At 37.4% G+C, this 26,110-nt stretch overlaps 1 protein-coding gene across 2 annotated transcripts in view; it reads left to right on the top strand.

Moving 5' to 3' along the window:
* LOC135227032 (ATP-dependent RNA helicase TDRD9-like) overlaps positions 1 to 26,110 on the top strand; it is a 564,113-nt gene that overhangs the window by 165,538 nt on the left and 372,465 nt on the right. For both annotated transcript variants that reach the window (XM_064266821.1, XM_064266820.1), the window contains 2 exons: positions 22,726 to 22,947; positions 24,558 to 24,761. In XM_064266821.1, the coding sequence (XP_064122891.1) occupies positions 22,726 to 22,947; positions 24,558 to 24,761 (426 nt within the window). The remainder of the gene's footprint in view (positions 1 to 22,725; positions 22,948 to 24,557; positions 24,762 to 26,110) is intronic.

Consider the following 26,110-nt stretch of genomic DNA (forward strand, 5'->3'; position numbering starts at 1 on the left):
CTGGACGTATTTTACGTCGACATACGAGTTTTTTTTTTAAATTCGCGGAAAAATACTTATAGGCCTAACAGCCTAAAACTTTTGAATCACGCGCCTTGGGGGATGCTGGGAGTTCACGGATCAAGGCCTTGTTTTGTTTTGAAGTGTGACCCAGGTGCGCATGCGCGATATCCCTTCTTCTCGCTCCAGCCAGCATCAGTAGCGCACCATCCGAGAGCGATCTTACGTGAAAAGCGTGTTTTTCTGGACTTGTGCGAGACTTTGAGCATTTGTATTGCTACAGGACATTCGTAGATATGTCTCAACGACGTGTGAACCGTGAAAGGCGCGTTTTACCCGTCGGAAGGGATCGTGTAAGGCGAGTTTTGGACCTGGATGCTGGCGAGGGGCCAAGCACCCAGCATGACCCCGCGCCTCAAGGCCGTTTTGTGCAGCCACGTGTGGCTGAAAGTGTTTCGGGAACACATCGTATTCCTTTGGTTACCCCTAGGAAGCATGTGGGCGTCCTTAGGGGCATTCGTAGGCATTTGGGAGGCCTCCAACCAAGGGACATAGACGAATATCTTTCGGAGCTTGATCGGGAACATGTCACAAGTCCTCATTTTGATGGCGGATGGTCATCGAGTGATGAGGACATCAGTCCCGATGAAAGTAAGGATGAATATTTGCCCCCAATGTCCGTTCGAGGCTCACATCCCGAAAGTGAGCTCGAATTCAGTGGGTTCAGTGCATACGAGGGGGAATCTGAGGAGGAGGGGGAGGGTGGGGATACGGGCTCAAGTTTTATCGCAGGAGGACGCATACAGAAAGGTGAGGGCGCCTAAGTGAGGGGGTGATGGGGCCAATGGGGGGGGGGGGGGGGCGGGGGGGGTAGGTGTGCATCCGTAGCCCGCACCCCGATGCAGGCTGCGCACGGGCACGTTAGAAGGTCAGCTCTTCGCGCCAGCCAAGGTGAAGGTCGGTCGTCGGAGAGTGACGAGGGGTCTTCGGGGGGACCGGAGGGACCCCGTACCCCCTCCTAAACATGCACCCCTTCACGGCAACCCCTGGGATGACCGTACCAGTACCCCTGACTGTTTTGGGGTTCATCCAGCTTTTCTGACGCGGGAATTGCTGGAATACCTGGTACACGAGACGGTGGACTACGCTCGGTACTGCCGGTATGAGCTGAGGACGACCTTGTCGTATTACTGGCGGGGTTGCAACCTCATTGACATGGCGCATTTTTTGGGGCTCCACATTTATTTTGGTATGACACCTGCTGTCGACGTCAGGCAATATTGGAGGAGAAATTATTTTTTATGTATGCCGAATGTGCCTGGCGTTATGTCCCGTGATAATTTCCTGGCGTTGGACAGGTACTTCAACGCCTTCAACCGAAGGGCCATACCCCGGAATAACAGTGATCGCCTCATTTTAGTGCGTACCAGTTGTTATGGAGTTATATCCGTGAGCGGTGTAGTAATCTCGTGATTCCTGGAAAGAACCTGTCTTTGGATGAGGGGATGATGCCTTACAAATGGACGTCTTAGTATAAAAGTGTATAACCCCAAGAAGCCAAAGAAATATGGTGTGAAATTCTTTCTCATTACCGAGGCCAACACTGGATACGTTGTGGACTTTTCTTCCGGGGTCTTCTCCATGCTGCGTGACACTGTATTCAATCTTGTGGGACGTTTCCGAAACCAGGGATATCACCTGTTTATGGATAATTATTATAACTCGGTATCCCTGGCCCAGGAACTGTATGAAGCAGGTGTTCACGTCAGTGGTACCCTTCGGTTGGTGCGTGGGGCCCCGAATGTCCTCAAGAGGTTCGCTAGTCATCCGCAACACCTGGCAAGAGGAGAGACAGAGTGGCGGCGGAAGGGCGCTGTCTTCGTCATCTGTTGGAAGGGTGTCCGACTCGTCCCCATGATTACGACGAGTCATGAACCCATCCAAGAAGAGATCGTTACAGCGGGGAAGAAGACACGTCGACAGGGCCGAGTTGTGTTTGAGGAGTTTCGTACCGAGCGGCCTACTGTCATTGGGCACTACAACAGGCACATGGGAGGAGTTGATCTCTTTGATCAGCTCATCCAGTACTATCCCTTCGCCAGGAGAACCAGAAGGTGGACACAGAAGCTCCTCAAATACATCCTTCAGTTGACCCTCCAAAATGCCTACATACTGTACTGTGGGTACCGCGGTGACAATCTTCCGAGGTTGACCCACATACAGTTCCTAGAGTAGCCGGGAATGCCCTCATCAACTTCGATCCCGATGAGTGGCCTTCCATAACTGACCCCCAGCCCCGAGCTGCAGATCTGCCCTAGAGGAAAGGGCAGATAGGAGAGGGCCAACTTCGCTCGACCTGCCGCCGCCCCTGCTGACGACGCCCCTCTTGCTGCCGGCCCCGCCATCACCGCTTCTCGTCGGGTAGTGGACCCTGTGTGTCGGCTGCAGCCAGGGGAACACATACTGGAGGCCTTAGAAGGGCGAAGGCAGAAACGGTGCCGGGTGTGCCATATGAATGGCAGAAGGAGAGACACCCGGTTCTTCTGACGTCTCTGCAAAGTTGCTCTTTGCAGGATAGGGGAGTGTGACCGAAAGTACCACACTAAGGTCATGTATTGGAGCGCGCCCCCTAAACCGACAGCGGAGGGCGCACGGGGCCGCCGGGTCCATCAGCAGTAAGGGCGCGCGTCTCCCTCCTCCACCTGTACCTCGTCATGTCGAGTGGAAAAAAAATGCAAGACTTCAATGGAGGAGAAAACACAAGATAGAATGAAGAGTCAGGATTACGAGTGAGTATTCTGCATTTATTTTATATTTAGTTTTATATTTATTACAATGTTTTATATCTGAATGTGTGCATGATAAAATAATAATAAGACATTTCATTGTATGCGAAAAGAGAAGTGTCACCTGCATTCCTTTTATTTATGTATTGGTACCAGAATCGAAGAATGTAATATATATATTTTACGTATAAAAAAAATTAAAAAAAATGATATATTGATATATAATATATAGTGATAACATATAACCTAGTATAAATATATTATAAATTAAGATAGTATTATATATCTAATAATAGATTAATAATAAAATTTATTGATATAAATTTATAATTATATATATATACTAAGATTTATATTATATATATATAATATATGAGTATATATTTAATAAAAGATATATCATATATATATATATATATATCTAAGATATATGTATATTATATTTAAAATATTTTTTTTGGGGGGTAAGGCAAATACTACAGTCTAGTAATATTCAATCATTTATCTTCATTTTAAAACAAATTGCAAGTCTCTAGAACAGTATCTCGATTTATGGTGAATTTTTGAAAAAAATATTTTTTTCCCCTCCGCGCGATGATTCTCGCGCCGAAAATCTCGGAAATCGGCGTAGGTCACATTCTCCTAATATTTCTGAGCCTTTTCATATTACGCTTTTTTTAAAGGTTTATTTATGGAAATGTGCGCAAAAACATGCACAATATAACAAAAAATATTGGAAGGTTGTAGCATTTATCATTTTTGAAATATTTGCATATAAAGTACGATAAGTACGAAAAAAACTACGATCGGTCAAATTTGACTCAACCGAAAAGGTCAAAAAATGCATTTATAACATAAAAATCTTACAGTCTAGTAATATTCAATCATTTATCTTCATTTTAAAACAAATTGCAAGTCTCTATAACAATATCTCGATTTATGGTGAATTTTTGAAGAAAAAAAAATTTTTTTCCCCTCCGCGCGCGAATTCTCGGGCCGAAAATCTACCGAAACGCGTTTAGGTCACATTCTCCTAATATTTGAGCCTTTTCATATTACGCTTTTTTAAAGGTTTATTTATATTTTTTGGAAATGTGCGCACAACAATGCACAAATATGGAAATTGTGCGCAAAAACAATGCCCCACAAAGGTTGTTAGGTAGATTTTGGAAATTTTGGCGCAAAAAATGAACCAATATAACAAAAAAATATTGGAAGGTTGTAGCATTTCTCATTTTTGGAATATTTGCAATATAAAGTACGATAAGTATGAAAAAAACTACGATCGGTCAATGACTCAACCGAAAAGTTCAATAAACGCATTTATTACATAAAAAATCTTAGTCTAGTTAATATTCAGTCATTTATCTTCAATTTTAAAACAAATTGCAAGTCTCTAGAACAATATCTCGATTTATGGTGAATATTTGAAAAAAATATTTTTATTCCTTGTACCGCCGCGCCTCGATTCTCGGCCGAAAATCTCGGAAACGCGTAGGTCACATTCTCCTAATCTTTGTGCCTTTTCATATTACGCTTTTTTTAGAGGTTTATATATGGAAATGTGCGCAAAAACGTGCACAATATAACAAAAAATATTGGAAGGTTGTAGCATTTATAATTTTTGAAATATTTGCATATAAAGTACGATAAGTACGAAAAAAACTACGATCGGTCAACTTTGACTCAACCGAAATGGTAAAAAAACGCATTTGTGCATTTTTAACATAAAAATCTTACAGTCTAGTAATATTCAATCATTTATCTTCAATTTAAAACATATTGCAAGTCTCTAGAACAATATCTTGATTTATGGTGAATATTTGAAAAAAATATTTTTATTCCGTCCGCGCGCCGATTCTCGGCCGAAAATCTCGGAAACGTGTAGGTCACATTCTCCTCCCTCTTAATGAGAGAATGCCTTGATGAAGTCATTGGGCTTCAGCACGGCATATCATTCCCGTGCTGAAGCGTGGTGACGGGCAAGAGGGCTCTCAAACTGGGAATTTTTTGTTTTTTCCTCAGTTTGACTCTAAATTTCTCTCATCCTATTTCTATTACTTATAATTGTTTCATTCTTCTTCATATTTATCAACTTTCTCCAACCTTGCTGTCAAAACTCTTACCCATTTCACTGTCCAGATGTTTTTTTTTTTTAGGGGACATCATATCCGGGATTGGAAATTTTTTCAAAATCAATTGTGGGAGCTGTGGTGGTCTTGCCAACTACCCGATAATGTTTGGACACCTTGGAATGTCAGTATTTCCATACTGGCATGCGGGACTATTCTCCAACCAAAACTTGGCCTTCGGATTCCAGGGGTTGGCCGGTTTCATAGAGATAGGACTCTCGGCATTCTGTCCGGTTTGCCTGCCACTATGATTAGAGTGGGGATGATTGTATTCCTGTAATGCTCTCAGTCCCATCAAGCGGGTTTGGCATACACTTGAGCCACTCTAATCATAGTGGTACCATCCCTTTGTGGTAGGGTAGGGAGTGGACATTTGGGAAGCAGCTCTCGCAGGTGTCATTGGTGGAGAAATTAATTTCATGAAAGGATAAGGGGTTCTCTTTTGGGATGTCAGACAGTCTAATTTTTTTCTTTCCCCAACTAATTAATGACGGAATTTAATGTTTCTAATACCCCTGGATTCGAATGGCGAATCTCAGACACTGTTGACGACCTCTGCTAATTTAATTAGGGAAAACTCTGTTGATGACCTCGGAACTAGGAAGGACCATTCTATTGATATTCCAAAATTGAGTAATCTGGGTAACGCAAGGAAACTTCGAATCCTTCATGTTACCCAAATTCCAATAGAGACAAATTATGATAATATATATAAAGAATTTAAGTGTTATGGATCTATAACAGAAATAAGAATGAAACTGGAAGATACAAAATGGGATTCATGGATATCCTTACAATAGTCATGATGAAGCATTTAATGCAATATGTAATATTAATAATATCAAAATTAATAACTTGAATATAATGGCTGCTCTTTGCGACAAGGTACCAAAGGATTTGGATGTTTATAGACCTGCGGACTGGTTTGAAAAAGATGCTGATTAGTTATGCCTTCCCAGAGGAAGCCAAAACCACCGATGTGGCTTGTAGCTGAATCTCAGGGGGTTACAGGGAACTATTTCAAAATATGCAAATTAATTCAGAAAAAAGTAGGAACTATTGCACCAGGAGATATATCTCGTTTTGGAAAAAATAGTTACCTTATCCATGCCAAATCATGCACACAATCTGTAATACTATCCAACCTTAAAACAAATGATGATGATATTAAGTTAGATGTCAAACCCCACCTAAATTTTAGCTACGGAAGGGGAGTAGTTTTTAACAAAGATCTGTATGAATTTACAGAGGAGGAGATACTGGCCATGTGTCCACTAAATGTATGGAAAGTACACCAAAGTTCCCGGGTACATCAATGATTATCCTTACTTTCCAGGATGCTGATGTACCTTCCCGTATTATTATTGAAATGAAGTTATTAAAGTTCGACCATTCAAGCAGAAAGCCACTGCAATGTTTTAATTGTTTTAAATTTGGACACCCGTCAAAAGTTTGCAAAAACGAAAAAATGTGTGGTATTTGCTCCAAATCTTACCATGGAGAATGTGCACTTGAAGCCAGGTGTTTAAATTGCAGCTCAAATCATAAATCCACTGACCGGAGCTGTGAGCTGTATAAGTCGGAAGAAGCTGACCTTAAACAAATCCAATTAGATACATATAAGTGTGGGATATGCCAAAAGACTATTAGATAAATCAAGTAGTTATGCAAAGGCACTTAAATCAAACCCACCTAGCACTGCCAATAGTTCTATAAAAAGAAATATACCATCCAATGATAAAATGCTGCATGATGAGGTAAGCATATTGCCTTCTGAGGCTTTGCCACAATGTATTAACTGTGGGGCATTGCCCATCCCCATACAACCTTCGTCCCCCATTACAATTAGTAGTAAAAACCTCTCTCAGGCCATGTCCTTGCCTGATTTGATGGAGGTTCCACTTAAAACCAACTTGCCTGGTGCACCTGTTGTGGGGAAGTGCAAAAAACCCTAGAAGCCCCCCCTCCACACCACCTATTAATCGAAAAAGAGAGAGACCTCCATCTCTCTCACCCCCTTCCATCAGAAACATTAAAGCTATGACGTCAAATAAATTTGATGTTTTATCTGTTGATGTTTCTGATCACTGGAAGATAACTTGAATAAATCAGAAATTCAAGTTGAGGTCCACCATCCGCCTCAACAAATAGATCAAAAGGACACAAAGAAAAAGACAAACATAAAACCCAATATATCAAGACCATCTCTAAAGAAACCTACAGGAAATAATGTTAGATTAAAAGTTGCCAGTGGGAAGACCTCATCCAAGATGTCTTCCAGAAGTGATCCATAGTTTTCTCTCCATTTTGCAGTGGAATTGTCAGGGTTTAAGGGCCAAATATGAAGAACTTAAGCTACTAATTCATGAGCATTCCCCCATAATTGTATGTCTACAAGAGAGCAAGCTTGATGCTAATACTCCTTGTCCTCGAGAGTATATTAGCTATAGAACACCATATAATCAACAAGCAGGGAGCCATGGCGGAAGTCTCATTTACGTTCGTCGAGATGTTCCCCAAATATCTTTGTCTATTCGTACACCTCTGCAGGCAGTGGTTGTACAGATTGATATAGGAAGAAAAATATACAATATGCTCTCTGTACCTACCTCCAAATGATAATATTTTGTATGATAATTTAGTAGAGGTGATTTCAAACAACTCCCCCCAACCTTTTCTCTTATTGGGAGATTTGAATGGTAGACATCCTTTATGGGGCGATGTTTTAGCAAACACAAGGGCAATATTATATCATCAATTGTGGAAAATGAGGATGTGGATCCTTAATAAAGGAGAGCCCACACACTTTCATGTTCCAGACAGGTACCTTGTCCATGCATTGACCTATCAATCGCAAGCTCTAATTGCCTTCTCGATTTCGATTGGAGGACATTAGATGATTGGCATACTAGTGATCATGCACCAATCATTATAAGCACCAACAATGGTCCACCTTTACAGAGATCGCCACGATGGAATCTTGACAAGGCAGACTGGGGTAGATTTGTCGTGAGCTAAGCGAAATTGAAGGGAATGCAGAACAGTTTGAAAATATTGATGATGCCATAGACATGCTGAATGGAACCCTTCATACAGCAGGAGTCAATTCAATTCCCAAAACAACAGGGTTATTCAAACGACGACCAGTCCCCTGGTGGTCTTCAGAACTAACTGCCCTGCACAGAGCCACAAGAAGGTCTTTAACCCGATTGCGCAGACGCCGTACTGAGGAGAATTTAATTACATACAAGAAATGTAGAGCACAGTTCCGTCGTGCCATGAAAGAAGCTAGGCGCCAGTCTTGGGTGTCTTTTGTTTCCTCCATTAACAGTAGAACACCACCATCTTCTGTGTGGAGGAAAGTGAAAAAGATAGCAGGCAAATTCACCCCCAACCCACCACCAGTGTTGAAGGTGAATGATCAGTATGTGACTGGAGCAACTGACGTTAGCAATGCCCTGGCGGATCATTTCTCAAATGTATCACGCAAGTTGTGAAGCAGCTCCTGGGTCACAGTTTAGGAGCAATGAAGAAAAGAAAATTTTAAATTTTGCAACAGGAAGGGAAGAGTCATACAACTCTCCTTTTACTGAAAGAGAATTTGACTCCGCACTTGCTACGTGTAATGATACAGCCCCTGGACCCGATGGAATTCCATATGCAATGATTAAACATGTACCTGTTAATACCAAGTTGTTTATTTTAAGCATTATTAACAGAATATGGCATGATCATAGTTATCCAAGTGTTTGGGAACTAGCCATTATGTTAGCCTTTTTAAAACCTGGTAAGGATAAGTTTTAGCTGCAAACTATCGACCAATTGCATTGACATCTTGTTTATGTAAGATCATGGAGAAGATGGTCAATGTAAGACTGGTATGGTACCTGGAAAAGAAGGGTATTTTATCACCTATCCAGTGTGGATTTAGAAAAATGCATTCAACGACTGATGTGTTGATGCGACTGGAATCCTCTATTTGTGAAGCCTTTGCTTCCAAACAGCACCATGTAACAGTCTTTTTGATCTTGAGAAGGATATGATACTGCATGGAGATGGCATACTTAAAACCATTCATGAATTGGGGTTACGAGGAGAGTTACCATTGTTCATTCAATCATTTGTTTCACATAGATTTTTTCAAGTGAGAGTAGGGGAAACTCTATCAGAGAGGAGATGTCAGGAAGAAGGGAAGGTTCCCCAGGGTAGTGTGCTAAGTGTAACACTATTTGCACTAGCCATTAATGGGTTATCCTCTGTCATTCCCCAAGATATTCTCAACATTATTTGTAGATGATCTCTCCATATCATTTACTGGATCTAGAATGTCGATGGTTGAGAGAAAACTACAACTCTCAATTGACAAAATTATTCAGTGGGCTGATATGAATGGATTTAAGTTTTCACAAGCAAACTACTGTTGTCCATTTCTGTCGTATTCGGGAGTAGACATCCTGACCCGGATATATACATCAAAGGCCAACGGATCCCATGTGTAAATGAGCTAGATTTTTAGGTTTGATATTTGATTGCAGGTTGACATGGGTTCCTCACTTAAAGGCGTTAAAAGTTAGTTTAAGTGTCTTGAGGCTCTGAATCTTTTAAAAGTATTATCACATACATCATGGGGGGCAGACCGCAAAACTATTTTAAACTTATATAAGGCCTTAAATTTTTTCAAAAATTAGTTATGGGTGTGGAAATATACTCCTCAGCCACCCAAGGCGATTAAAGGTATTAGATTCTATACACCATGCTGGTATTAGATTGTCTACAAGAGCGTTTAGAACTTCGCCTATTCCAAGTCTCCTTGTTGACGCTGGAGAATTAACTTTAGACCTTTACCGAAAGTCTTCTATTATTCGTTATTGGTTTAGGTTGCAAAGACTTCCCAATTCTTTAGCCTGTCAGACTGCAAACTTTGTAAGGCATTGTAGATATTTTGAGTTACACCCAAAATCTCCTCAACCTTATTGGTTTTTCGGGTAAAACAATTAATAAACGGTCTTGATATAGCCAGAAATAGAGTTCTTCCATTTAGGATATCACCAACCCCTCCCTGGAAATTACCAGATATATCTTTTTTAATGTAAATATTTTATAAAATAGAACATGACTGAATTAGAAGCCAGGTCTCTCTTTCATGAACATGTCAAGAACATAGGGAATCTACTTTTATATATACAGATGGCTCCAAATCTGATGCTGGCGTTGGATTTGGAGTATATAGTGGTTCTTTTAATTGTAGAGGTGCACTTCCTCTAGTATCTTCCATATTTACTGCAGAACTATATGGCATATTAACGCTATTGAGAAAAGAAAATAGCATTAAAAGATGAGGGCAATTTTACCATTTTTAGTGATGCAAGAAGTGTCCTTCAAGCTTTAGAAGTTTTTAATTCTAGTAACCCTTTGGTTTTAAAGATTTTAGAGTGGCTTTTATTATTGGTCTGAAAGGCATAACAGTTAGATTTTGTTGGGTTCCGGCACATGTAGGTGTGTGTGGAAATGAGGAGGCAGATTCACTGGCAAAGAATGCTGCAGCTGAGTTGCTACCAAGAAGGTATCCCATTCCATGTAATGATTTTTTACCTACAATTAAGAATTTTATTTATAATAATTGGCAAAAGCATTGGGAAAGCTTAGCTGATAATAAGATGAGAGAAATACAAATGTATCCCCTTGGAAATATAACGTGATGCCCCGAAAGTGGGAGACTACTCTTTGTCGTCTCCGAATTGGTCACACTCGGATGACACATGAGTTTTTTGCTAGCTGGCCAACACCAACCATATTGTGACGACTGTTTGATACCCTTGACCGTGAAGCATTTGTTGACTGAATGCCCCACTTATAGCACGAAAAGAAATAGATATCTGTTGAGGCTCGAGGTGAGGATGGCAGGTTCATCCATGCAAGATTCTTGGACATGATGTGTCATACAATGCAAGTGGCATTTTTTAAGATTTATTTCAGAAGCATTGGTCTTCTGAAAGCTATTTAACTTTTACAATGATATTTTGCTTTTATGGTTTTAATTGCATATAATTTTATTCTTTATTTATAATAAACGATATCGGCGTCAATGACCTTCGATGTCAGGATGCCAGAGAACTTCCAATCATTCATTCATTCATTCACATTCTCCTAATATTTGAGCTTTTTCATATTACCCTTTTTTTAGAGTTTTATATATGAAAATGTGCGCAAAAACATGCACAATATAACAAAAATTATTGGAAGGTTGTAGCATTTCTCATTTTTTTTATATTTGCATATAAAAAAAAATTTTAAACAAAAATTTGACATTCGGTCAACTTTCTCGTTCGAAATGGTCAAAAACTGCATTCGTAAGCTAAAACTCTTACAGTATCGTAATATTCAATCATTTTCCGTCATTTTGAAACAAATTGCAAAGTCTCTATAACAATATTTCGATTTATGGTGAATTTTTTAAAAAAATTATTTTTTTACATCCGCGCGCTACGAATTCATGCATCATTTTGTGATATTTTCTCTGTGTTGCTTTTATCGTTTTACAAGTGTTATATATCAAAATGATCGCAATTTAGTGTCTATTTACAACGAAAAAAGAAGTAACTTGTTACCTCTAACCGTTTGGCGCACAGCGCGATTTGAATACAATTATATATGAAATTTTCGATTTGCGCTATCATATATCGCATTATTTATATATGATAATGATATTTTTTTCATTTCTGATGGTTGCATACTAAACTTCAAGCAATGACAAAAAAAGGAGCCAAAAATGAACTCTTAATCTTGAAAACTAAGCGCGCTGTGATTTTTTGAAAAAAATATTTTTTCCGCTTACGCGCTCACTCTCAAACCCCTCCGGCACACGGGAGTCATTTTTTTATTTACCGCTTCGGCGTTTAAGGGTTAACAGGGCACTTTTGTATCTTACCTAAGATGATTGTGTGGATAAGAGAATGAGTGAGTTGGCTGGTCTCTTTCTTACTCTTGTACCTTCCCTTCTTCCTTCAGGCGGGTTAAGGAATAGACACGTCTTTTGCTGGACTGGTCTGATACAGGTGATTAAGGTAGTCATACTGATAGTGTGGTCGCTTGGTATATAAATATCCAACCCTCTATTCAGTAGCATATGCTCCTCTCCCTGGCAAGGGGGAGTTGGGAGCGATAACATACCCTGGTGTGTTGGTTTGCTATTGGACAGTCAAAGTTTCTCTTTGGTTCCCTTTATACAATGGTTTTCCCATATATCAATATACGTCATTCAGTGTCTGGGTAGTTGGATTTCAATTTATCTAGCTTCTCACAGGCTTCAGTCCCTCTCCGGAAGTTATTTCTTCTGGAGCTGGATTGGTTGGTAGGCCCCCAGCCAGTTTAGGATACCCTGTACCTCCCTCCAAGTATGAGTCTATCCTATTGTTAAGACCGAAGGTTTGTTCGTGTATGAACAAATGACAAATTTTCTAAGACAATTTGTATTTTTCATAGTAACAAACCTGAAGTCTTAACATTTTACTGCCCACCTCTAGCCGCCCCTCTGTCTGCTAAGATATCCTGAGTTGGGAAAGACTGACGTGGTGGCGTATGTGCATGGTTCTTAACCACTCTTCAACCGATATATGCACGAGTTACCAGGCCTCACAAGATTCCTTGCTTTCATCCGTGATTTAACTGGATCTAGCTAGGCGCTAAAAATTATCCTATTGTTAAGACCTCAGGTTTGTAGCTATGAAAAATGCAAATTGTTTTAAAAAATTTGTCATTTTATGTATACTTACCAAGTAGTTACATGATCAAAGCCCGCCCTCCTCCCCTCACATGGATAGTCGGGTATAAACAACTGATTTTCGTGCTGTGTTGGTTCCTCACTTCCCAGTAGTGGGCAGAGGGTATCACCTGACCAAAACAAACTAGGGCTACCGCGAATTTCAAAAATTCTAGCTGCCGATGGTTTAGGAACTATAGCTATGTAACTACTTGGCAAGTGTACATAAAATCTTATTTTATTATAAAAATGTCATTTTTCGGTTATCGACAATTTTAGCAATCGTCAAGCCATCAGAAAAAAACCCCCACTGATAACAGGGGACTGTGAATTTAGCTCATACACAGAAGCAAAATTTTTTGAAAGTTTTACTTCATATAATATACTGTTTTATGTAAGTAACTTACCATATAATTACATAGTTATTAGTACTACGTATATCTACGTATCAACTCAAAATTTGCAAATCACAGTAGCGCTCTTTTGTTTAGGGTGTAGACAATTTGCACCCACCCACTGCCGGGGAAGAATAGGTACAACATAGCTAAAGCAGTCAATTTTTTTATGCTTGTCAGTGTCTAAACAGGTTAATGAGCTGCTCATTGGATTAATTTATTCAATGGATGGTTCTGGTTTTCTCTATATTTGAGTAAGATCACAGTCCACCTCCTTCCTGTAGTTTTTTTGGAGTATCCCAATCTAGCTCTGCCAGCTCCTTCAGTATCTACCAAGTGCCCAGTGTCAAAACACCCAGAGTTTGAGCACCCAGTGTATGATAGGTGCCCAATATCCCCAAACTCCCAGAATTTGAGCAGTCGGTGTCCGAACCTCCCATGAAAACCAAAACAGTAGTTCCCATAAAGAATAATGTAAATACAATTGATGCGTTCCAGCCCCCTAAAAATATTAGCAAAAAATACATTTTATAAGGAATAAACAGTTTTACATACAGAAAACAATGAGAAATAAATATAAATTACTAATGAAATTAATAAATGAACATTTAACATCACTCTTACCTTTATGGAAAACACTTGTTATCGTATGGAACACAGAGAGGAGGGGAGAGGGAGGAGAAGGAGAGAGGTATTGTTTGGAAGGGGAATTTTCTTCCAGAACTTCAGGTATCAACAGGTATCAAGGACCTACCTGGGGTTTCTTCTCATTGATTTTTTACTGGGACTAGGAACAGTGTGAGTTACTGGACCCCTGTTACACAACAAAACTGTCCAGAGACATTTGTTTTAGGTATTTCTATAAAACTTGCAGAAAGTTAAACATGTCATTGTCACTAAACTTGTTGGAGACAGATTACAACTTCTTTGTTGGGATGATAATTCTCCACAAAATTTTTATATTCCACTTTGCAAACTTGTCTTTAATCCCCTTAAGGGAATCGGCCGTTTTCCGACTTTTTTAACGACAGGTTGTTGATATATAGGGGGTTTGTTAAAGGATATTGTGTGGAACTTCTGGGGAAAAAATTTTTGTTCAGTGACCTTAGGTTTTGTGACGCCAGAGCATTTTTCGGCCAAATTTTCAAAATGCATCTCCTCCTTTGCTTTTTGGTTTTAAGGGATGAGATTTGAACCACATATAAAACACATATGGACCTTTGATATAAAGCCGAGGATTTTTGATTTTTCAATTATTTTTCGAGATGATTTTTTTTTTTTTATGAAATTTTCCCAGAAAATTTACAGGAAAAAAATTGCCAAAAATCAGAAACTCAAAATATTGAAAATCCCCGGCTTTTATTTAATCTACCATGTTTCCTCATATTATATATGAAATTTCATTTAGATTGGTTCAATACTAAGGGAGGAGATACATTTTGAAGGTGAAAAACTTATGTTTTGAGAAACGGGCCTTCAAAGTTATAGGTGCATAAAAAAAGGTAAAAGACTGTGTTACCATTAATTTTATGGTTTTAGTTTTTATTTTTGAGTATTAATGCAAAATTATTATGAATAGGAATATTAATTAACCCTCTTACGCCGAAGCCCTAAAAATCAAAACCTCTCCTGTATGCCGGCGCCGGTTTGGAGTGAGCGCGGAACCGGAAAAAATAATTTTTTCAAAAAATCACAGCGCGCTTAGTTTTGAAGATTAAGAGTTCATTTTTGGCTCATTTTTTTTCATTGCCTGAAGTTTAGTATGCAATCATCAGAAATGAAAAATAATATCATTATCATATGTAAATAATGCGATATATGGTAGCGAAAAAAAAAAAAAAAAAACAAAAAAAACAATTCATAGATAATTGTATTCAAATCACGCTGTGCAAAAAACGGTCAAAGCTAACGAGTTACTTTTTTTTTCGTTGTATTGTACACTAAATTGCAATCATTTTGATATATAATACATAGTAAAACAATAAAAGCAACACCGGAAAAATATTATCACAAAATGATGTACGAATTCGTAACGAGCGGACGTAAAAAAATGTTATTTTCAAAAATTCACCGTAATTCTAAATAATGTTCTAGAGACTTCCAATTTGTTTCAAAATTAAGACAAATGATTGAATATTACGATACTGTAAGAGTTTTAGATTAGAATTGCAGATTTCGACCATTTCGGATGAGTTAAATTTGACCGAATGTCGAAATTTTAATATATATATTTTTTCATATGCACATATTTCGAAGATGGTAAAAAGGCTTAAACCAACCTTCAATTTATTTTTTATTGTATTCTTCATTAATTTGCGCACATTTTGATATATGAAACTCTATAAAAAGGCTAATATGAAAAAGGAGCAAATATTAGGATAATGCCATGTACGTATTTCGGAGACTTGCGGCGCGTGAATCGGCGCGCAGAGTGAAGGTAAAATATATTTTTCAAAAATTCACCATAAATCACAATATTGTTTTAGAGACTTCAAATTTGTTTCAAAATGAAGAAAAATGACGGAATATTACTAGGCCGTAAGAGTTTTAGCTTACAATTGCGTTTTTTCAACTATTTCGGTAGAGTCAAAATTTGACCGAACGTGGTTTTTTTTCTATTTATCGTGATTTATATGCAAATATTTTGAAAAAAGAGAAAAGCTACAACCTTTAATCATTTTTAGATGTATTCTACATGAAATTGCGCACATTTTCATATATAAAACTTTATGTAACAGCTAATTTTAAATGGTGCAAACATTTCGACAATCGCACAAAAAAATTCTGATTTTTTCGGAAGAGTTACCGCGCGAACGTAATTTTTTTTTTCATAAATTCACCATAAATCGAAATATTGTGCTAGAGACTTCCAAGTCGTTGCAAAATGAGGTAAATGATTGAATATTACTAGAATATAAGAGTTTTAGCTTACAATTGCGTTTTTCGACCATTTTCTGTAGAGTCAAAGTTGACCGAAAGTTGAAATTTTTGCACTTAACGTTATTTATATGAAAACTATTTCAAAACTGATAAAAGCTACAACCATGGTTGTTTTTTTTGTTGTATTGTGCATGAAATTTCGCACATTTCCATATATAAAACTTTATGTAACGGCAAATTTAAAAGGGTGCAAACATTAGGACAATCGCACGAAAAAATTTATCGGAAGAGTTATCGCACGAACGTAAGGAAAAAGTTTTTTCATAAATTCACCATAAAATCGAAATGTTGTTCTAGAGACATCCAATTTGTTGCAAAATGAAGGCAAATGATTGAATATTACTATAATATAAGAATTTTAGCTTACAAATTGCGTTTTCTCGACCATTTTCTGTAGAGTCAAAATTGACCGAAGGTTGAAATTTTGGCACATCGTTCGTTATATGAAAATATTTCAAAATTGATAAAAGCTACAATCATGAGTATTTTTTAGTTGTATTGTGCATGAAATTGCGCACATTTTCATGTATAATACTTCATGTAAAGGATAATTTAAAATGGTGCAATAATTATGTCAAAGTGACGAAATAATTTCAGAGATGTGTCACTGATACTTTTTTTTTAGTGCGATAAGAAAGAAATTCGCGCTTGCGCGCACTGCGCGCCTGCGTAGCTATTGTAAACAAAACAACGCCTTGATCCGTGAACTCCCAGCATCCCCCAAGGCGCGTGATACAAAAGTTTTTGGCTGGTAGGCCTATAAGTATTTTTCCGCGAATTTTTAAAAAAACTTTTTTGAGCCGACGTATGATACGTCCAATCGGCATACGGGAGACATTTTGACTCGACGTTTAATACGTCCAATCGGCGTAAGAGGGTTAATTGATTATCTTTGTGCCTGAGACACATTATTATAAATTTTAGGCTCCTGGTCCCCCCTTGTCTGATCTTGTCATAAGGTATTACTCTAGGGTATCATAGTTGCCTACACTACTCATTGTCGCCCGGTTATGTGGTTATTTAAAATCCTCCGGCTTCATATTCTTGAATTTTCTTGTGTATTTTCTTTCTTTCTGGGAATTTCTTCTTTCTGGCACTCAATCTTCTTCTTTCTTTATATTGAAGTTCTAGGCTTCGTTGAAGAGCAGAAGATATGCCAAATTCTTGGAAGAGTGTTGCGTTTCTGTATCCAAAGTTATGGTCAAGCACAGTTGTTTGTGCTACAAACTTTACTCTTTGTGCTCCAGCAAACTTAGTCTTGTGTGCTCTGTTCCAAATTTTTTTATGAAAGCTTTCATTCGCGTTTTGTGTAAGACCGCGAACACAGCGTTCAAGCAATTCTTTCTCAGACAGTGCTTCATACACAGCCTTTATTTTCCTTTCACTCTCAGCATCTAAATTGATAACTGTTGAAGATCTTTTGAACGGTATTTTCTCTCTTTCTTTACCAATTGCTATGCTGCGCTGAAAATAGCACCAAGAATCTTCCCCTTTTGGACAAAGTCCATGACGTTGATTTTCTTTGGAACTGAATATATGGTTGAATGATGCCATTATATCCTTCTTCATATCAATCCATGATTTACCAATATTACGGTGGATTGCCCTGCCATAATAATTAGTCATTATGCTAATGTTTGTATCCGACAATTTATTCTTTCCACTTAGAGCACCAAATTTTCTTCTTTTTCCAGTTCTTGTTACTCTCTCTTCTTTTTCATCTTCTCTTAGTCTCTTCATTCTGTTAGTCATTCTTTTCTTTACATGGTTGATGCATTCTACTTTCGCCACTTTTAAATTTTCATACAGTCCATTTCCACTGTTCATTGCTAAAACACTTATTATAAGCGCTGGAAACTCCATCTCCAACAAAGGTGGCATAGCAGAATCCCAAATCTTGCGACCTTGAAAACATCCTTATGGCGCCTTCTGTTTCCATCCCTCCTGATGTACCTTCATAGTTTTTATTACAATCTTCATCATGAAGGGTTCTCCACACGTTGAAATCTTCTTCTGTTATTTTCAGTTCTTTTAGTTCAGTCGTTTTAGCGGCACATGCTTTGCAAACTTTGTTCATCACTTCAAAGTCTATCACATATCCTGTGCACACTTCTATTATAACTCCCATACCTACATTAGAAACATGGCCTCTTTTCATCCATGTCCCATCGTAGGATACGTCAATATTGAGTATTCCATTTTCATCAGGCACAATTCCCATATATTTCCTGCAGTATGTTCTTATATTTTCAAAGATTTTCCCTTGTTTCATCTGAAAATATGTATCCATTTTATCGTAAAGATATCTAAGATGGCGTGAATACTTGCTATTTCCCATTGGTTTTATACCAAGTGTTCCTTGTAATCTCTTCAGTCCCGCAAATCCATAATCTTCCAACAAAGAATGATAGATTACTGCCACATTGGTTTTGTAAATTGGTGCCTTCCTTCCTTCTGTAGAAATTGGTGGGCATTTTGCGGGTTCTGAAATAATTTTCCCTCTGCATTTAGGACATATCTTTTTTACTAGTGTCTCAAATCCATCCCTTGCCAAGTGGATCCTCGGAATTACTTTGCATCCACAATTCGGTATTCGTGATTCAATTAATTTTTCAAATCTTGCTTCACTTATTATCATTTTATTTTCACTATCGTTGATAATATCAGCTTCCGATCTACTGCTTTCTTCTTCTAAAATATCATTGCCCTTTAGCAGTGATGAACGAATAAAGAGACGATTAGGGGTGGATGTGGTTGGTCTCTGGTCAGCAGAGATCATGCCGTGCGCCATTTGCTGCGCGGCCTCTCTCTCCCCCGTCGTCGCTTCATTCCCCTCTATGGCACTAGTTTCTTGAATTCTCTGTTCTACTTCTTCGATGGGCATATCCAATTGGCTTTTCCGCATTCTAGAGGCATGAAGTGACGTCTTGGACCTTTTAGGCATGGTGAAAAACTAAAAACACCGCAGAAAACACAGAGTTCAGTCAAGGCTAGCGAGCGTGAAAAAATGCGACCTTATAACGTGCAAGTTTTATAGGCAACTGTTGGCCTGTGGCCACGCGCTGAGCCTCATGACTCATGATGCGTGCTTTGTCTTGTCTAGGAATAACTAAGAAGGTACCAATTAGGCTATTATTGACATTATATATTTCATTTCAAAGGAAGTTTTCGTATCATATATCACAAAAACTATACCAGACTAAATCATTTGCGTTACTGGTGTTTTGTGGGTATAAAGTTATTGTTACATTTCAGGCCATAACTAGAAAAGTAAGGCGAATTTTAGCATAATACTTTGTGGACACATTCTTGAATGCTCTACGAAGCCATAGAATTTTTTTCAGCAAATCGAATATGTTTCATATTTTTGGGGTTTTTTAGGCAGCCGACAGCCGATCCCCTTAAGTAGGGACATTATGTATACCCATTTGTTTTCTAAATTTTTCAAACCAGCCTCTACGAAAACCAAAACGTAAGAAAAGAGAGTCGTACGAAAACCGAGGTTTGACTGTATTTGAAAAAGTGCTGTTAGGTCCTTTAACCTTCATGGGTCTTCAGCAGCTTGAACCTCCCTCCTAAATTATGGTGCTTTTATATGAATATATTGTAGACCCCCTTATTCAGCGGTGATGGGTACCAAACCCTCAACCAATAGCAAAAAATCTGTGAAAACTTAAAAGCCCCCTTTAAAAATGCATAGAATTACCTATATTGATAGTAATAATACAAAAAAGAAATAAATAAAAATGCTGATATGTACCTATGTTTTTTAACAGTTTTGTCACAAGAAGTGCATTTATTCACTAAAATGAAATTATAGTAATTTGTTAAGATTTCTCGGTGAAAAGTACTGCGAATAGGCACATTTCATGTGAATAAGGGTTTTATACGGCCCATAGAAAAATATGAATAGGCGAGCTCACAAATCGTGAGTCTGTGAATACTACTTGGGGTCGACTACGTATATTTATTTGTCATTATAAACCCACCACTCTTGTTACAAGTGTCTTCTTCCCTACCCCACTGATCTTGTAACTTAACCCTTAAGGGGACCGTCCGCTATGATGTCTATTTTTTTTTATTTATTACGCAAAATAGATAATTTTCATATATGTTTTAGATATATATAATACCTTCATCATATAAAAATTTCAAGTCATTTGAGCAAAAACTTTTAGTTTTATTAGCAAAAATTATGATTTATAAAAAAAAAATAAGTAGAGATTTTTCCGCTAATATGACATCAGTTGTATTGAAAATCATACCATAAACACTTCTTTATATACGGAACAATTCTGTGTGACAGAATTTCGGGTTTTTTTTTTTATGAATTTTTTTTTTTTTTTTTTCTTTTTTTTAGTCTAGACACTCAAAAAATTATAAAAAAAAAAAAAAAAGAAAGAAAGAAATCAAAATTCTGTCACACAGAATTATGGGATTTTTATTCCTCTTTCCAATGATATCTTTCTCTCCAAAATTGGATAATAACTAACCGAGTAATGGTTACCGACATGCGCATAAGTATGTTTTTGAGTTATGAGCTCCCAAAGATTTGCTATGTAAATTTCGCTTTTTTCTTATAAAAGTCAAAACAACATTATTATAATTACTTTATTTGTACTTTTATTGTTGATTTCTACATCAAGGATCCTGGTCCTACCCCTATAAGTGGTATTAATACCCTCAGCGTGACACCAGACAATGATGTTGACGGCGAGACAATGAGGGCGCTGATAACAATGAATTTTCTTGTTTTTCTTTCAGCACACTCCTGGCCTTTGCTAATTTTGCTAGCCGTAGTTGCTGAGTAGCCTTCTTGATCTTAGGTAACTTCGGCATTGCTATAAGTTCACTAAGAAGTTATAAAAACAACATAAATAGCTAGTGACCAAACGCAAGTAAGTGCATGTAACTACTTTGACGTCTGTGGCGTAACTGAGTCATTCTCTGAGTCTCGCAGCTCTCGCCTATAAATAGCCGCTCTGACCAGCCCTCAACTCACACTACCTTCCATTGCTACCAGATGTATGAGAATCTCGAAAAAAATCTGAAAAAATCCCTGTATATATGCAAAAATAAGGACGCAAAAACGATTCTGTCAAACTCAATCATACAGACAACGCAGTTACGATGACGTCATCATTCAAAAACAGCTATATCTTCATTATTTGTAAAAATAATTGGCTGAAACTTCTGGAAAGCATGCACGGCATGTTTCTGCATAGATACAAGTAATAACTCTATTTTTTATTTTTTCAAGTTGACATGTCATCCGCCATAGATGACAGTCCCCTTAAACGCCGAAGCGGTATTTTAAAAATCGTCTCACATATGCCGGCGGCGTTCGCGAGTGAGCGCCGAAGCGGAAAAAATGTCTTTTCAAAAAATCACAGCACGCTTAGTTTTCAAGGTTAAGAGTTCATTTTTGGCTTCTTTTTTTTGTCATTGCCTGATGTTTAGTATGCAACCATCAGAAATGAAAAAAATATTATCATATATAAATATTGGGATATATAACAGAGTGAAAAAAGTTTCATATATAATTGTATACAAATCGCGCTGTGAGCAAAACGGTTAAAGCTACCAATTTAATTTTTTTTAGTTGTATTGTACACTAAATTGCTATAATTTTGGTATACAACACATTGTAAAACGATCAAGGCAACACAGAGAAAATATTATCACAAAAGATGCATGAATATGTAACGCGCGGACATAAAGAAAAAGCTGTTTTCAAAAATTCACCTTAAATCAAAATATTGTGCTAGTGACTTCCTGTTTGTTGCAAAATGAAGGTAATTGATTGAATATTACTAGACTGTAAGTGTTGTAGCTTACAATTGCAGTTTTCGACCATTTCGGCCAAGTTAAAGTTGACTGAAGGACGAATGTTTTCTATTTATCGTTATTTATATGAAAATATTTCAAAACTGATAAAAGCTACAACCATGTGTCGTTTTTAGTTATATTCTACGTGAAATTGCGCACATTTCCATATAGAAAATTATGTAATGGCTAATTTAAAATGGTGCAAACATTACAACAATCAGACAAAGAAATTTATGATTTTTTCGGAAGAGTTACCGCGCCGACATAGGAAAAAGTTTTTTTCATAAATTCACCATAAATCAAAATATTGTGCTAGAGACTTCCAATTTGTTGCAAAATGAAGGTAAATGATTGAATATTAATAGTATTTAAGAGTTTTAGCTTTCAATTGCATTTTTCGACCATTTCGGTAGTCAAAGTTGACCGAATGTTGAAATTTTGGCACATCATTATTTATATAAAAATATTTCAAAACTGATATAAGCTACAACCATGATTTGTTTTTATTTGTATTCTACATGAAGTTGCGCACATTTTCATATATAATACTCCATGTACCGGCTTATATAAAATGGTGCAAAAATTGTCCAAGTGACGAAATAATTTCTGAGATGTCGCTGATAAGACAATTTATATCAACGTTTAATACATCCAATCAGCGTTAAAGGGTTAACATAGACTTGATAAAAAGTAGAGCATCTTGGTGGAATGTGCAGTACTACATACAACCAATTTTCTGTTGATAACATAAAAGACTGCTATGTCTGGGACATTCAAAGATTATGATTATGAGCTGTGGTCTTGTATAAAATAAAGATTTTTAAATATAAGATTATCCATGTACATAATATAACCATGTCGAATATTATTTGTCTTTTCAACAGATATTGGAGAAAATAGAAAACTATCAAGTGATTGTAATTGAAGGGGAAACAGGCTGTGGAAAGTCTACACAAGTACCTCAGTTCATTTTAGATGATGCAAGAGAAAACCTTAAGCACTGTAGTATTGTTGTTACACAGCCACGGAAAATTGCTGCAACGTCATTGGCTCATCGAGTTTGCAAGGAAAGAAACTGGAAAATAGGAAAGATTGTAGGATATCAAGTAAGGCTTTGATCATTACAGTTCGTCTTAATTTGGAAGTTGTAAATTAATGATTGTAGACAAAATTTCATCATCCATGATGTGTTAATATAAATGTTTTTGGCCAATAATTTTAGGTCATTCTTGATTATTGTTACTGTTATTATTATGATTATATATGGACATAGTTAGGAAGGAGTCCTTCTTTTAGGGCAATGTTATTAAAAACAATTGCTGATCAATAGATTTAGCTTGTAGAGTCTTCTCTAGTCTTCTTATATCTCCTTATATTCTTCTCTTCTTCAGGTATATTTTTCTTGTATTCAGGTAGGTGATATAATAAATTTCCAAAAGATGTGGAAAGATTTTGCTTCCATTGTTCATGTTACTCTTGCATCTTGACACAAGAGGGTGGTCATCTATCTAATGAAATAATATATGAAATTGAAAGGTAGACAGGTATTTATAGAAGGAAGGCTTGATTGATGTCTAAGTGGGTCGATTTTTCTTCGGTCAGGTTTTGCCTCGGCAGCTTGAATTTTTACTGGTCAGTTTCTGCCTCGGGATTGTTTGAAAGCCCGAAGGTGTCCTGACCTTCTTGGCTGTATTAATCAAGGAAGGGGGCCGGGGGCCAGTTTTCGATTGGTGTATCGCCCGCTGGTATTATTGATATTATGGCTGCTCCAGTGTGGGGGCACTATCTGTCTTTCTCTGCCTTGGTGGTATTTGGCACCGGCTGGTTTCACTGTTTCTCTTGATGATTGTTGGAAGAAGTTCATTTTTTAAACAGTATTTATGTTTGGCTTTTTACCCCATGATGTGCAATGCTTCAAGAAACTGGAGGCATCGATGGTCTATTGCTGTGTCTAATCTTTGCAGCATTAATCAACTCAATCCTTTTTGGTCATCTCTAGTGCTAATGTGATAGCTGTCATCCTGATATATGAGTGATGGCATCGATCCACTGATCCACTGGGCTTACAAACTTATAGATGACACTACTTTTTTCTAAGTCCATCTCTCAGGGCACTGGATTATTCTTTAGGATTAGGTGGCTTGTTTTCTTACTTGCATAATAACTTATGACAATGAATACTTCTGCCTTCTGGCATAGGAGTTACTTTAAATATCATGATCGTTTTGATAGCCTTTTCAAGAACCATATGCACCAAAATCTCCTGCTTAGTTGTTTTATGACAAGATCAAATTCTTGCTCTTTTCTTGCTGTTAGCAATCATCGTGTTGGGAGATTGAGCTGCTCTTTGCCAGCCAGGAAGATTGACAACTTTACAAGCACTTCATTTCCATACACATGTTGCACAAACTTACTTTTATATATGTGTATCCTCAGTATAACCTAGAACAGACATTGAATTTAATCACAAGGTTGTCAATAGTCAATTTTTCTCATTGGCCATCATTATTACAGGTGTTACTGAGTGTGTGTGTGTGTGGAGCACTCTCTCTCTCTCTCTCTCTCTCTCTCTCTCTCTCTCTCTCTCTCTCTCTCTCTCTCTCTCTCTCTCTCTCTCACAAATATGTTGTCAAATTTAAATTAGTCTTACCCCTCCATATTATTTTTTCAGTGTTAAGGCAAGTTGAAAACTACATTAAACATGTTTTAATTTCAGGTTGGTTTAGATAAATGCACTGATGCAGATACATGTTTGGCTTTTGTAACAACAGAGGTCTTGGTACAAAAACTGATTCACAAGCGCAGTTTGAATTCTTTTACGCATATAATATTGGATGAAGTCCATGAAAGAGATCAGCATACAGATTTTGCTCTGTTGGTTGTGAAAAAACTACTGCATTCAGTTTCTAACAATGTTAAGGTAAGGCAGATGTTGGTCTGTTTTATGAATAATTGTAATTGTATTTTTGCACAGAACTTTCATGAATATACCATTAGTTCCTTTTATTAGCAAGTTGAGTTTCTGATGTGAAAATCATTTTTTATTGGCTTATGGCTGTAGTATTTATACTGGAAGTAAAGGATACCCTAAGCTGCAATTTTAGCATAAGATATTCATTCTATGACATTATTTTTGTTGCTTTCAATGAAAAAATTTAAATGCCTACCATTTTGGTAGTAATTGTTCTACATAAATTATTTAAAATCAGTGCCCCTGTTAAACCTTAGAACTTTGTGGGTGAAATCATTATTTGAATTCAGTGCCCCTGTTAAAACCTTAAAACTTTGTGGGTGAAATCTTAGTAAATATCAATGGTTTACAATAAGAATTTACTTAGTAGTTTATATTTTACTATCACAAAGAAATGTGTGAAAGTTCATTCTTTTCACCTGTAGAACCAAACATCCCTAAAGTTTTAGGTGTATGATTGGTGAAATTTAAATAGGATTGGTTGAAAAATTAAGAAAAAAAATGTAAAGGTATATTTTACTTGTGAGATTTGGGCTGAAGTGTTGTAAATATTATTTCAACCAAGGTTCAAGGCCACACAGCTCTGTGTTAGTATTTAATTGGGAAAAGGTACGACTAGCCAATTTTGATGTTACCTCTCTAATAAAACTTATAATAATTAATGTTTAAAGAGTATTTTTTTTTAACCAAATGCAAGTTCTTCATTTGAGAGAGTGAATATGCTTGAGGGAAAAATGATTTTGTTGTGATACAATAAAGTTTTGTACATACTTACCCGGCAGATATATACTTAGCTATAGTCTCCGACGTCCCAACAGAATTCAAAACTCGCGGCACACACGACAGGTAGGTCAGGTGATCAGCCCTCTCCCGCCGCTGGGTGGCGGGGCTAGGAACCATTCCCGTTTTCTAATCAGATTTTTCTTCCACCTGTCTCCTGAGGGGAGGCTTGGCAGGCCATTAATCGTATATATTTGCCAGGTAAGTATGTACAAAACTTTATTGTATCATAACAATATCATTTTTGTACATGCAACTTCCCTGGCAGATATATACTTAGCTGATTGGCACCCTTGGTGGAGGGTAAGAGACAGCTAAATACTATATATATAATAAAAAACAGGAAAACAACATATGTTGTAGGTATAAAGAAAAAACCTTGGTTCCTACCTGAATGGGCAGAAGACTTCATGGATACTGTCTATGAGTCTGCTTGCCTCAAGAGCCTCAGTGAGGATGAGACTTGTGACTGATAGCCCTTCTGGATCTTGTCAATGGGGGCTAGCCCACTTACTTGA

The sequence above is a fragment of the Macrobrachium nipponense genome, chromosome 15 (genome assembly GCF_015104395.2).
Source record: "Macrobrachium nipponense isolate FS-2020 chromosome 15, ASM1510439v2, whole genome shotgun sequence".
Lineage (NCBI taxonomy): Eukaryota > Metazoa > Arthropoda > Malacostraca > Decapoda > Palaemonidae > Macrobrachium > Macrobrachium nipponense.